Source organism: Plectropomus leopardus, chromosome 12 (assembly GCF_026936395.1).
Source record: "Plectropomus leopardus strain MGB_pleo_1.0 chromosome 12, ASM2693639v1, whole genome shotgun sequence".
Classification (NCBI taxonomy): Eukaryota; Metazoa; Chordata; class Actinopteri; order Perciformes; family Serranidae; genus Plectropomus; species Plectropomus leopardus.
Window position 1 is genome coordinate 33,219,745 of NC_142187.1, and position 14,891 is coordinate 33,234,635.

The 14,891-nt window shown below is 41.3% G+C and overlaps 1 protein-coding gene across 1 annotated transcript; it reads left to right on the forward strand.

Moving 5' to 3' along the window:
- The first annotated feature begins 543 nt into the window (after positions 1 to 543).
- ednrba (endothelin receptor Ba) lies at positions 544 to 14,684 on the forward strand. Its single transcript, XM_042497650.2, has 9 exons — positions 544 to 814; positions 2,675 to 3,146; positions 5,012 to 5,124; positions 6,408 to 6,612; positions 7,243 to 7,392; positions 9,525 to 9,658; positions 9,791 to 9,899; positions 11,220 to 11,368; positions 14,331 to 14,684. The coding sequence occupies exons 2-8, from the start codon at positions 2,733 to 2,735 to the stop codon at positions 11,352 to 11,354; spliced, it is 1,260 nt and encodes a 419-aa protein (XP_042353584.1). The 5' UTR covers positions 544 to 814; positions 2,675 to 2,732; the 3' UTR covers positions 11,355 to 11,368; positions 14,331 to 14,684.
- Positions 14,685 to 14,891: the final 207 nt, after the last annotated feature.

Sequence of the window (14,891 nt, forward strand, 5' to 3'; positions counted from 1 at the left end):
AGAGACACCGGCAGAGACACTGGCGGAGACACCGGCGGAGACACCGGCAATAGACACTTTAGTGTTAAAGTGTCTATTGTTTTTTAATCTAGTTCTACTTTTAGAGCCTGCCAGTGTAATTAAGGCATTTTAACTTTCTGGTATAGAATTGTTTTGGATGTGGACTGAATGATACAGCTGATATCAAATACTGGTTTTGTTTCACAGATTTTCTTATTTAAAAAAAGGGAACAATGGGGAAGTAAAACTGACACATTTTATAGGACTAATAAAACAGCTATCATCGGTCCCTGTGGGAATGTTAATGCATGAAGCCTTGAGGGGTTAAAATATTCAAAAAAATATAGTGAGGTGCTACAAGGTTACTACCGTGCACCAGCAACACACTCCTCATGAACTCATTTACGATTTTAGCGTTTCCTCCATTAAAATGAGGTAACTCTGATGATCACTGAACAGCTTCGCCTGCCTTCCTCCACCCCCTCCTCCACAGAAGAAGAGGAGGAGGAGGAGGGGTTGGAGGACAGGGATCAAACTCAGCAGACTCTTCAGACTTTGTGCACTGAGACTCAGTGGCCAGTACCGGAGAGGAGCAAACAAGGAGCTGACTCGAACTTGTGGAGCACAGAGTCTGAGCTTTTTTTCCACTTTGACACCAGAGACAGAGAGGACAGCTGCTGTTGGAGATGCCTGGACGGTCACTGCAGGAACAGCATCCCTGCAATCTGGGAACTTTTCTCGGTCCTGAGAGCCTGAGAGTTACTGGGAAAGTTTGAACAGATATCGGAGGATTTCTGCCTCACTTTGGAGTTTGGTAAGTTAAAGCTTAAAAAGTAGAAAGTGAATAATGTTTAATGTTTATGTTAAACTCTTGACTGCAACACAATCTCATCTGCATTTTAAAAACAAGCGTTAAATCGCGACAGATTGTTAAATGTTGCGTCTTTATTTTTGATCATATTACCTTTTATATGTAACTTCTGTATTCCTACAGTTACAAAAGCACGTGGAAAACAAGTTTTTATATTTAATAAGACTCCCGCTGACTGGAGTAACTCACTTTAACCTTTCATCTGTGACATGATTTGGTATGTTTAACCCTTTAACCCTTTAAAACCTGAGCAAATTGGCCTGATTCCTTTCAGGGAACATCAGAAAAAAGGCAATGAGCAACTTCACTAGAAATGTTGCAAAACTTAGCAGCACATAGTAAAAGTTACAAGAAAATTTACTGAAAAACATCAAAACAAAAGAAAGGGGAAAAAAAGAAACGATCAAAGTAATTATAATTTAAAATAAATAATTACAATAATTTTAAATATACTTTACTGGAAAATTTGTCCAAAGGATTTTGATAATTTTCTCTCCATTTTCTCTCTCTCTCTCTCTTTTCTTTCTCAGTTTATTTTTCTTGTCACCCTTTACTGTTTTCTTGCAAAGTTGCTTATTGCCTTTTTTCCATGTTTTTGAAAATAAAAATATTAATTACTCCAAACCAGTTTTATTAGGTTTCAGAGGTTTAAATGCCAGTGAAAAACACCTGAACGCAGCACAAGAAAAGTGATGTTGGTCCAGGTGTTAAAGGTTTAAAGCCTGAGCTCTTTGGAATGATTTTTTTTCTAAAACATTGAAACAAGGCCCAAGAATGAAAAAGAAATTATTAAGAAAAAACAAGAAAATTACCTGTAAATTATTATTAGTATTATTTTTATGAAAGAAAGTTTAAAAAAAACACACACACACAAATGAAATATTTATTTATTGTAGCCGTTTGCTTTTTTCCTTAGTAATTTTTGCCTGACTTGTTTTTAAAAATGATTTTCTAAATCTACCAATTTGTGAAACATTCATTACTAAGTTGCTCAAGACCTTTTCCCCATGTTTTAAGAAGAAATTGCACCAATTTGCTCAAGGTCCAAAGGTTTAAGTACTTGTGAAAGATGTCTGAAAGAAGCACGAGGAAAGTGATGTCACTCCAGGTTTCAAAGGGTTAAGAAGGTTTAAGTGATATTTAAGTAACGCTGTGTTTTTTGCAACTTTGTAGCCATTTAACAGTTGTATTTATTTTGATTTACTATTTTTGTGTAATCTGTTTTTTTCTGTATGATTGTTTCCACCTTGGTTGTAACTTTTAGCATTTGTGTTGCATGTTGGAAACTGTGCTTTTTTTTTTTTTTTATAAATGAACAAATAAATTTGAATAAATGTGCATCACCATGGCCCTATAATTAGAAATCCCTAAAACAGAAACAGCTGCTGTCCTCGTCTTTTGAAAATCTTTGTGAACAATGTTGCAAGTGTGTCTTTTATGTAACTCTTTATATAACTATTAAGTTAAAAGGGAAGTTAAAAATATAAAAGAATATTAAAAAATAAAAGACACTCCCTTGCTATCCTATCTTCAGCAAAAATGAAATTTACAGTATCTTTCATCTTTCTTCCCCTAATAATTTTTGTCCCTACACTAAAAAATGACTAAGATGTTTGTGCAGGGTGTGTCCGCGGATCTTAATTGTGAGTTTTTACAGAGATGGAAGCCAAATGAGCTAAAATCACATAAACCCCAGAGTCTAATATACCTGCCAGACAGTCAGGTTGTTTTTCATAAATAATAATATTCCCAGAGTCAGATAACAGACCTGAATACAGCACTCTCTTGATATTTGTGTTCCAGGCGTACTCAGAGAGGATCAGCTGTTGGATAAAAGCCATATTAACAACCAGACTCCAGGATGAAGACTCACCTCCTCTGCTTGGAGTTCCTGCTCTTGGCCGCTCTCGTCCTTGTGACCAGCGGGCAGCTGGAGCCAAAGAAACAATCCCCGCAGGACCTCCTCGCCGTTACGCAGAGACTCGGGCTCCTGGAGAGAGACGTGCAGGGTCCAGTGAGGCCGAACTTCACAAAGCCTCGACGCCGGCTGCCTCCCATGTGCACCGGGCCCACGGAGATCAGAGACACCTTCAAGTACATCAACACGGTGGTGTCCTGTTTGGTGTTTGTCGTGGGTATTATCGGAAACTCCACTCTGCTGAGAATCATCTATAAGAATAAGTGCATGCGGAACGGGCCGAACATCCTGATCGGCAGCCTGGCGCTCGGAGACCTGCTGCACATCATCATCGGCATTCCCATCAATGTTTACAAGGTGAGCTTTACTGCGTTATAGCGATCTTTTTAGGCCTCAGAGGGGTAGTTAGGATTTAGTGGAGTGGGTCATGTGAGGTAGAAGCGAAGCAGTGTACTGCTGTGGACTCGTTTCAGCAGTAAAATGTATTTTAGTTGTCTGAAAAAAATTACACAGAAAACAGTGTAAGTGTACTACACTGGGAGCATATTTTACCGCTTTACCTTTCGGTGAGACAGCCTGTTTTAACAGTGAGGCTGTTAACAGCTTCAGTTCCCAATCTTCTCACCCATCAGAGCCACCAGACTCCATTGATAAAAACAGTCATTTTGGCTTGCTGCTGGTGCGATGCTGCCAAGATCAGTAAGTTAGTTTCTGTTCTTGCGTGACTTGTGTGAGTCTAAACTAATAAAACACTAAAGTCACGCAATAACAGAAACTAAGTGGCTGTTTGAGGCAGCGATAGACAGCAGCTCCTGTGTTCAGTGATGATAAATCACTGTTTTTCTGGCTTTTAAGAATGATGTCAGCTTTTTTTTCCCCGGTAAAATCGCTGTCCGACATTCGAGTAAAGCAATGAAAATACTCTTAATGCAACATGCACATGAAGATGAAGTGTGTAAAATTTAGGGGGATTTGGTGGCATCAGCAGGTGTTTGGTTTGACCTTTCTGGGCTACTGTAGAAACATGGCGGTGCAATATGGCGATCTCCGTAGATGAGGACCTGCTCCCTGTGTACATATGAATCTCGTTCTAAGCAACAAAAACATAACAGTTCTTATTTTCAGGTGATTATACTTATATTCCCTTATATTCCCCTAAATCCTACACGCTGGACCTTTAAAGTGATGTTGATTTTTATGTTTTTATTTTTATTTCTTTAGGTGGAACTTTTTTAAGGTGTCTGAAATACATTTTGTTGCTGACTCCATTGCTTAGCTTACATGTCAGACTCCGGTTCGCTTCTCCAAATTGAGGTCGTACTGACTGACATCTACTGTTTGTAACGTGCTGTCTATGTATAAGAACCCCAAACAACCACACTTCCAAAAAATCTGAACTATCCCTTTAACAGTGTCGTTGTTTTCAATCACTTCAAAACCCCCTTAGCTTTACAATGTTTTTTTATGCACTTGTGTAATATTTCAATGTCTTTTAAGGTCATATGCAAATATTCTGTTGCCTACTGGACTTAAAACCCTTAACACACCCACACACCTATTCCCAACACACACAGACGTGGGAGCGCACACATGCACACTCTTGAAAGGCTTTTCCCATGTTATTACTTTACTGGATTCTGAGCCCCTCTATATCCCCTTATGTCTCTGGCATGTTATTATCTGTTGGGCTCAGTGTGTGTGTGTGTGTGTGTGTGTGACTCAGAGAGAGAGGACCAGAGTATGTGTATATTTGGGGAAGGGGGCAGAGATGTTAAAACAACTGGTTGCTGTTACATACCTGAGCAGACGGAGGAGAAGCAGGGTGGTATGGGGAGATACGGCGCTACATATGATTCCAATTGATCTGCACTCACATTCCAGCCGCTCATCCAAAGCAGACATGAAAAGTCTTAATATCGTACAGGTTTAGCAGCGTTTTGTTGTTCTTCAGCAGCTGCCGTACCTGTCTGGGTCACTGTGCCTCGAGGCCAAACAAACGCCTCGCTATGTTTTTTTTAAAAAATAGACCAAAACATTCAACTTGACAAGGAGGAAGGAAAAAAAAATCTCTGGACAGTCACAGAAACGGATAAGTTCAGGTTCACGCATATCTGGTCAGCGCTGGATGCCTGAGGCTGCGGAGAACAGCGCGGAGCCAGACGATTTGCTTCACTCCCTGTCATGGATTAACTCTGTCATCAGCTCTTTCTGTCTCTCCTCAGCTCCTGGCGGAGGACTGGCCTTTCGGAGTGACTCTGTGTAAGATGGTGCCGTTTGTCCAGAAGGCCTCGGTGGGGATCACAGTGCTGAGTCTGTGCGCTTTGAGTATTGACAGGTATTCACAACACAAACTCACCCTTCCTCCCATGTTAGGTCCTGTTTTCATTTCCTAGCGTTGCATCAACAGTCAGAGATTACAGAAACGTCAAAGAGTTGACTTTTGACCTCCTTGCTACTGAATGCTTTTAACTTTGCTGATCATCACATTGAGGCTCATTTTATTGCACTTGTTAAGCTCGTCTGGATACTATCTTGGTAGCCATCATTAGGCGGGTTTCCATTACAGATTTGCACAAAACTTAAATGATAAATTTGAAATTTCGATAAAACATAACTGTGTTTCCAGTGAGCGATAACAGTTCAAGAAGCATGGATGTTTAAAACATCAGCAGCATTATTTCTATTGCAGCCACCGCACAAGCTGTCATTATTTCAAATCGAAGGTGACGTATGCGTGTTACGCGAGCGATAATGGAAATGCAAGCCCCTTGTTAGTGGCCACATATGAAGGATTTCTGGGAGTCGATAGTCCACGATTTTACAGAGGAATTGTGGATTCAAAACTTCCGGATGATCCGCTCAACTCTTGAAGAGTTATGTGATACAATATCAGCTCCTGTAGCTCCTGCTGCATCATGAGGGAGCCACTTCGTAACCATAAACGCTTTTTTGCAATAAATGTCAGCTTTTTTTTAATTGATGTTTCCACGAGGCGTTTTGTATATTTGCAATTTATATTAGAAGACGACAAGCCTCTAAGGGCAACCGTCAACATTTTGGAGATCTGGTGTAGCCAGCTGATATCAGGGCCAAGACTCATTTTCGGCCGATCTCCATAAACAGATACAATATCTGCTTATGAATACAGATAACTAAAAAAATCTATTTTTTAAAGTGCTAAATCACTGTCATGTCAGTTAAACCTAAACTCAAAAATGAAAGTTAACAAATAATGTTACAGTTTTAAAAAATACAGAAAATTGATGCCGTTCTCATCATGTCTGCGCAGTAAATATGAAGCTGCAGCCATGACACGGTTAACTTAGCCAAGCGCAAAGACAGGAAGCAGGCCAAAACAGCTTGTTTAGCTCTGTCCAAAGGTAAAAAAGGTAAAAAAAAACCCTACCTCCAGCACTTCTAAAGCTAATCTATTCACTCCTCACATCTTGTTTGTTTAATCAATACGGTTTTGGTGAAAGTTACCTTTAGATAATGAGAGTATTATCAGTCTTCTCAGCTTACCTTTAGCAAGAAATTCATCTTGAATCACCCAAAACATCAAGATATTTAGTTTCTTTTCATTTGTTGGTTGACTGACTGCACACGTCGGATCTTCAGGTATCGTGCCGTGGCTTCGTGGAGCCGAATCAAAGGGATCGGCGTCCCAAAGTGGATGGCCATCGAGATCGCGCTCATCTGGATAATATCCATCATTCTGGCCGTTCCAGAGGCCGTAGCCTTCGACATGATCACCATGGACTACAAAGGAGAGCAACTGAGGATCTGTTTGCTGCACCCCATGCAGAAAGGCGACTTCATGAAGGTGAGCCGTGACACACAGACCCTCGGAGGAACACAACTCAGTGTGGAGAAAAACTGTGTGTTGACACAACTGCGCGCGCTGCAAACCTGCGTATATAATGCACAGTGACACGTACAGACACACAAGGAGATGCAGATGTTGGCTAACGTTGACTGATGTATGAATATATGTGCATAGTAACCATACTGGAAAACACTTCCTGACTCGATCGGGGTCACGCAGAGTTTACAGGCAGTCAGAAATCGTCATAAACGTATATCACCGTCACCGTTTTGAAAGAAAGCAGTGCAGCCCGTGTGTGAGTGAGTGTGTGTGTGTGTGTGTGTGTGTGTGTGTGTGTGTGTGAGTGAGTGTGTGTGTGTGTGTGTGTGTGTGTGTGTGTGTTCACGTGTCTTCCATGAACCTTAAAACAACACTTTAATTCCACTGAGGTATTTTGATGAATTGATTTTTAAATGCAAGTCAGCCAGTCTGAATTTGAGACACACCCGAGTGCCTCACTGCGGTGCGGGTCAGACTGCGGATACACTCCATTAAATTTACTGCAGACATGTTTCACCTTTAACTTTTCGCTCTTTCTAACAGATGCTTGAGGATAACTCGGTGCTGTTCTCCTTTTTCTCTGTGTAGTTTTATAAATCAGCCAAGGACTGGTGGCTGTTCAGTGCATATTTCTGCCTGCCGCTGGTGTGCACGGCTATTTTCTACACCCTGATGACCTGTGAGATGCTGAGGAAGAAGAACGGAGTCCAGATCGCTCTCAGTGACCACCTCAAACAGGTTCGCTGATGACTTTCATCTCATTAAGTCCATTTTAGTCCCCTCTGTATTTTATTTTATTTTACCTAATTTTGGAGCACTATTTTTCTTCTATATAATACAAAAATGTGTTAGGTATGAACCTTAATTGCATTGCAATTAACACTGCAACGCTGACAGTCGTTAGTTTTTACACCAATTTTAGAGAGCGTCCCGGCATCATGATGGGTGTGATGTGTAACACATCAGTGTGGGCCTCTAGTGTGACCTGTAACATACACATCACAATGACAACGGCAGCACATGTCAACAACAAACATGTACCACCTCTGTGACATGGCAGCTGATCTCAGAGGGTAAGGAGCTCCTGAATCTCACTGTTTTCCTGATTTGTGGACATTTTCCACCTTTGATTAGCCGCTAACAGCTACTTCTCTCTCCTGCTGTGGTTCACACACGTAAGATGTTGTCAATATATCACACCAATCTTTCCTGTAGTCCTGTCCTGCCGTCTGCCCTATTTATACAGACACCGTTTTGGTGCTGTTTGTGATATCCAGAGATCGAACCACATATACAGATCGGCGAGGCGGCATAAAACTGCAGTTATACCACCCAGAACAGAGAGTATAACAGAATGTCTGATATGCACTGTAAAAACGTGGCGATATCTTTGGTTGTGGCTCTAAATGGTGGTCCTACGTCACACTGGTGATGGCGACATGCAGCAGGCGGGAATTGTTTAGGCGTGCAGCAAGATTGCTGAACCACTGAATGATCTTTAAGAAAGGCCCAGTCAGTCCTGGCCGACCCGAGCCATCCGCTCTGCAGTGATTCTCTCCGCTGCCATCAGGCTGCACATTTATTCATCCAAAATGCAGCACTAACAGACTGAAAAACTCATTTGTTTCTGCTGTCATCAGGCTTTAAAATGATTGGATGTGATTTTTAATGTGTTGTTTTTATTGTATTTATTGGATGCACTTAATGCACTTTTGCTGGCTGTACAAGAATTTGCACCTTGGGGACGCTGGGTAGCTCAGTTGGTAGTGCCCCGCCCCATATTCAGGGAGTGTGTGTCCTCGCTGCAGCGGCCCCGGGTTCGAGTCTGACCTGCATTTCATCCCCACTCTCTCTCTCATCCCTGTTTCCTGTCTTCTCTCCTGCTTTTCTATCTAATAAAGGTCATAAAAGCCCCCAAAAAAAGCCATTGTCATGGTCGTGCGATCGAAGACAGCCTGGGATAAAATTATGACAGTATCAGAAATTTGGGATGACCATGTCACTGTCTGACTGCTGTAACAGCCTATGTCTTCAGATCAACCAATAGAAATGCAGCATGAAATGACGCACTGATCAGTGCGACACTGCTTAATGCTAAATGCTAGTAGATGCGAACACTTACTCCGAGCTCTCGCTGCAAAGCTGGCGTGTCAAGTTGGCCTCTTTTTCCACATTCACCTCATCCCTTAGACTTTTCCTGACTCACATAAATGCCGCCACAGCGAGGGCTCGATTCATGTTTGTTTACAGTTTGCTCTTACCACTACTGCGGCGTAGATGGATGACGGATACCAAAGGCGTTTTGTTCTTGTGTTTTGACGTTGATGGATGTCGGTCCTAGTCTGTGGTTCAGTCGGTGATGTCATCCCGCAGTCAGAATACATCAAACTTGTGCCGTACCCACGTTTATTAAGATCCATGTCACAGAGGGTAGCTGCACTAAACTTATAGACTGCAAAACTCTCACAGTCTGCAGGAGGCTTAAAGGGGCTTGTGATAACTGACGGTCTTCATATTGAGTGTTTAAAGTTAAATGTATGTTTTTATTTATTAAGCAGAAGCGCAAACATACTGAAAATCCAATTTAAAGGAAAAATCTATCTTCAAAACGGGACACAAGAACATTTATACATTCACCAGTCCAATAAAAGCCACTAAATAAACCAGTTGTGTCTTCTTACCGAAAACCTAACCAACTCAACTCACTTCAGCGTTCTACTTAATTTTTTTTGATTTATGAAGACAAATCTTGTAGACCAACCGTTTCCAAAGACTTCTGTGTGTCCAAATATCACCATGTCCGTATCTGGGCCAGAACTGTCAAGAGAATCCATGCCGTGATTTATGTGTTTGTGTGTTTGTGTGTTCAGCGGAGGGAGGTGGCTAAGACCGTGTTCTGTCTGGTTCTGGTCTTCGCTCTGTGCTGGCTGCCTCTCCACCTCAGCCGAATCCTGAAGCTCACCATCTATGATGAGAAAGATCCAAACCGCTGCGAGCTGCTCAGGTATGGAGGCAAATACATGTCCCACACTGCACAACAAAAAAACTGAGGACAAATGAGATTCGACAATTTAGGAGAATGAATCACCATCTGCAAAGAGAGCAGTACACTAATGTGTCTCTTTAACCTTTTTAGTTTCTTTTTGGTGTTGGACTACATCGGCATCAACATGGCTTCTGTCAACTCCTGCATCAACCCAATCGCCCTCTACATGGTCAGCAAGCGCTTCAAGAACTGCTTCAGGGTAAGGTGCAACTTACAGCCGTAATACATGGGACGAGGACGCGGCGCGACACATCTACCACGTCATGCCTGCAGCAGAGCGCGTTCATTGTAATCAAGTAAAGCTGCTACACAAGGCAGGTTTCCATTTATCCTCAAATTGCGCAAATTGAAATTGCAAATTTAAAATGCGACTAATTGAAACACGTCAATTTAAAAAAAAACAACTTCCATTTATCGCAAAAAAGGTTTTTACGTTCGCAAGAGGTGGTATTTCAGGCAATTTGAAAAAGCCATATATACCAGAACTGCAATGGAAACACTTTTTTTGGCTTTTCTAGGTCACATGATGTGGCTATGTGCTTGTCAGTAGGAAGTGGCTCCTTCATGATGCAGCAGACACTAAAAGAGCTGTTATTGCATCGCAGCCCCACGAATAAGGGGCTTGCATTTCCATTATCGCTCGCGTAACACGCATACGTCACCTTTGATTTGAAATAATGACGGCTAGTGCGGTGGCTGCAATAGAAATAAAGCTGCTGATGTTTTAAACATCCATGCTTCTTGAAGTCCATGCTTCCCCTCCCACTTATAAGGGTCTCGTCTTTCCATCATGGGTCCATCATGGGTCCATAAGACGATTGGAAATAATGACGACTAGTGCGGTCGCTGCAAAAGAAATAAAGCTGCTGATGTTGTGAATATCCATCGCCATGGTTACTGAAATGCTATCACCAGAGGAGAAGTGGCAGAGCATCACTCAGTGGAAACACAGCCATGATTTCTGAAGAGAGACATTTCTGTTGAGTTTTTCAAATTGATTTTTTGGCGCTTTGAGCACCACAAGCGTGCAGGAGTGCAATCTGGTTCCATTGTGCTGATTGATCTTCGGTGCTGCTTCGGGGAAGACATTCGTGTTTTCACAGACATGGATATACGCTGCAAATGCAGCTTGAGTTTTGCATGGAGAAAAATGCTATTTTGTTTTATCAACATTTCAAAATATTGCTTAAGCTTTGTTCAAATCTGCAATGGAAACCCACTTAATGACTTTGGAAGCCACTTGTGTTGCCGAACTAAATACATACTTTTATAATATTGTAATATGTTCATTGTCTTGGATGTCTTCTTCAGTATTTCACGTAGAGCATCTAAAGTTTTCACTGGACAAAAAAACTGTTATGTTACAATAAACATTTGGGCAAAATAAAATTGTCCTTCTCAGAAAATTGGTTTTAAACTTTAATCCGAGTGGCATTAAAAAAAAGTCTTAAAAAGTCTTAAATCTACCTTGCCCTAAGCTGCAGGAGCCCTGCTCTCACCACATCTCTCCCTCCTGTAGTCCTGCCTGTGCTGCTGGTGCCTGCCGGCTGAGATGCTGATGGATGAGAAGCAGTCGTGCATGAAGCTGAAAGTCACAGAACGAGCCTCCGACCAGAGCAACTCCCGCATGACCAACAAGTCCACCACAGCCTGAGGAGGGGCGTAGAGGTGAGAGAGGAGGTGATATGATGACAAAAAAAAGCTAAATATTGAAGTATGGATGACTGACGGAGGATAAGTGCTCTTTCTTGCCTTATCTCAACATCATATGAAGTCTTCTTTAACGTGTAACAGATGTGCTTTTGGAAATCAGTGAGATGAAGCTCCTCTAACCTAAAACTTTGAACATAACGGACCACTGCACACTCTCCCTGTCCAAGAAGAAGCATCAGTTGTAGCTGTGATGGTGTTTTCTGGGACAACAAGTGTGAGACGTGTGCGAAGCAGGAAAACTGGTGTCCAAAACACCGAATATCGAAAACCGAGCGGGTGGGAAGTTCAGCACAAGTGTCAAATTCGGGGTCGATTAGCAAAGACAGCTCATCAGGCTCACAGTCTGGATAGTGAATGTTACTTTGAATGAATTTTGCAATAAGTTCTGCGCTGTACAGGCGACATTTGAGTGTGACGCCGCGTGTTACAGTTTGATTCCACACACTGCAGCAGCCGGGACGAGTTGAAACGATGAATAATGCTCTTGTTTGAGATTTTGTTTACGTTATTTTGGTACTTATTTGCTTTATTATATAAATATACACACACACACACACACACACACACACACACACACATATATACATATATATATATATATATATATATATATATATATATATATACATATAAATATATATATATACATACATATACATACATATACATACACATACGTATATGTATATGTGTATATATGTGTGTATGTATTGATTTGATTGTTACATAAGTGCCTTTAAAGGGATAGTTCACCCCAGAATCAAAAATACTTATTTTTCCTCGTACTTGTAGCGCTATTTGTCAGCCTAGATAGTTTTGGTGTGAGTGCTGGAGATATCAGCCGTAGAGATGTCTGCCTTCACTCCAATACAACGGAACCAGAAAAATACATCTGAAAAACTCAACATCAGTGTCTCTTTCCAGAAATTATCGCCTAGTTACTCAAGACAATCCACAGACCTTGTTGTGCGCGCTTCCTTCGGCGCAGTAATTCGTTTGGTGCTTGTATTTTTGTATAAAGAAAATAGTTCCTACATAAAACTGTTCACAACAAGATCATCTTGAGTAACCGGGTCAACATTTATGTTGATTTTTGCAAATTGATTTTTTGGCGCTTTAAGCACCACAAGCTAAGTGCAATCTAGTATCATTATATTGGAGAGAAGGCAGACGTCTCTCCGGCAGAAATCTCCACTGCCGAAACTCACACAAAAACAGTCTAGACTGACAAACAGCACTAAACAGCTAAAAGGAAAAATGTATATTTTGCATTTTTGGATGACTGTCCCTTTAAATATATTGTCTCTGTGTTATTTTACCACCAGTTATTGAACTACTGACATTGTGTGATTTCAGCTGTTGTATTATACTGTTCAATATTTGGGCCAGCTCGCTCTCGCTCCCAAGTCATCAAAAACCGCTGCTTTGTCAATGATTTAGGCGCTAGATTTTTAACGATGATGTTAAAAATTTTTTAAGATTTTTTTTTTGGGCTTTTAATGGCCTTTATTAGATAGGGAAGCAGGAGAGATGACAGGACCACATGCTGTTGTTGCTTAAATTTAATGAAATGTAAAAACCTACATTGTTTATTTTGAAAAAGACTTTATGCATGTAACTACATACAATTTCAATTTAAACCCCGTCCGTGAACGTAAAAAAAACGATGCAGGCGGCAGTATAGTGCAGCTCTGCCCGTTGTTCTCGGCTTGTGACGAAGAGTGATTGTGCCAAACTGTTTCCCTACTGAGATCAGACTCTCTTCAGCATCTTTTAAATCGTTTTATCATCCCTCCGCTGCCTTTTTACGCGTTTTTTATACTTTTTTCCCCAGTATTAACATATTGTTATTTTGCATTTTATTCTGTTATTGTTTTTTTTCTGCTGCTTTTTTTTCAATCTGTTGCTTGTCTGAAAAGCACTTAATAACCTTGTTTATAAATAGTGCTATATAAGTAAAGTTTATTATTATAGTTAGTTATCGTATTTTTGCATTTAGGTCCGTTGACAAAGCGGCTGTATTTGACAAGCTGGGATGAGAGCGCGTTGTTGCTCCACATGATCTTAATCTGACTCCTTACCTCAGCTGGTATCACGAGAGGTCGGAGTTTCTTTTTGCAATAAATAATAAAAATAAATATATTAAATAACAAACTAGTCACTTGTGTTTTTTTAAATAAAGCATATTTTAATGCAGTTATGTGTTCAGATACACTGTCATCATCATTTAAGACTGAAGGTTCAAGCTTTGCCTGTTGATGTAGTCTGATTGTGTGTGTGTGTGTGTGTGTGTGTGTGTGTGTGAGAGAGAGAGCGTGTGTGTGTGTGTGTGTGTGTGTGTGTGCGCGAGCGTGTGTATGCGCGTGCATTTTTGGGTGTGTTTGGTTTAAGTGTGACAGCAGGCGGCATCATGTGATGGCAAATGCTAACAGAACATTACTGTGATCTCTTCACTTCTTCACTCCACACACACACACGCACACACACACACACGCACACACACACACACACGCACACACACACACACGCACGCACACACGCGCGCACACACACACTCAGCTCTGACCTGGGAACGTTCCTTCAGGCTAAACCAGTGTCACGCATGTCACGTTAGCTGTCAAAGCAGCTCTCTGTCCTGTGATCTCTCACCACCCCTCCTCGACTCATCTCCTCATCCGCTCTCCTTCGCCTTCACTCGCTCCTCTTTTTCCTGCCTGTTTTTCTTCTCCTCCACCCTTCTTTCCCTCGCCGCATTCCTCTCCTCCCAGTAAACCCCTCTCTGTTCATCCATTATGGTTTCAAACAATTCAGTGTGGTTTGAAATGAAATTAAACCCAGTGCTGTAAGCGGCCTTAAGTGAAAGAAATCACATTCAGTACATTCCTCCCTAAATTACCTCCTTTTCTGCTCCCAACAGAGCTGAACTGATGCATCTGCTTGTGGATACTGGCGTCGGCTCCTCCACCGGTGTGATTGATTGTCCTCCAGGATCACAGAGAGAAACAGGCAGGGAAAGTTGCAGAGAAAGTGAATGTTGTGCGGTGAGCTACATACTGAGCAGCGTATAAATCAAAGTGTAATTAGCTCAGGGTCAATTTAGAATCTCTTATTTTGCTCTACAAAGCGTGTGTTTGAAATGAAAATCATTTATTGGCTCAGGCAGCCTTGATTTATGGTAATTTAGGAAGCAGTGAGAATAATCTATCACGCAGTTTATGCTAACATCTAAAAGATTCTCTGGGGCAACCTGCATTAAAGGAATATAGTTCAACACTTTGGGAAATATGCTTTTTTTGCTTTTTAGACCAGAATAACATTAAACAATTGATACTTTGCAGTGTATGTATGTTTAATGCACTACAGCAAGCAGCTGTTAGACTGTGTTAGCACAAAGACTGTGCAGAGGAAAGGGAAAATGACGCATGTCAAATAATGTTATAAGCATCAGGGAGGGACATTTTTCATATTCAGCGTTCTC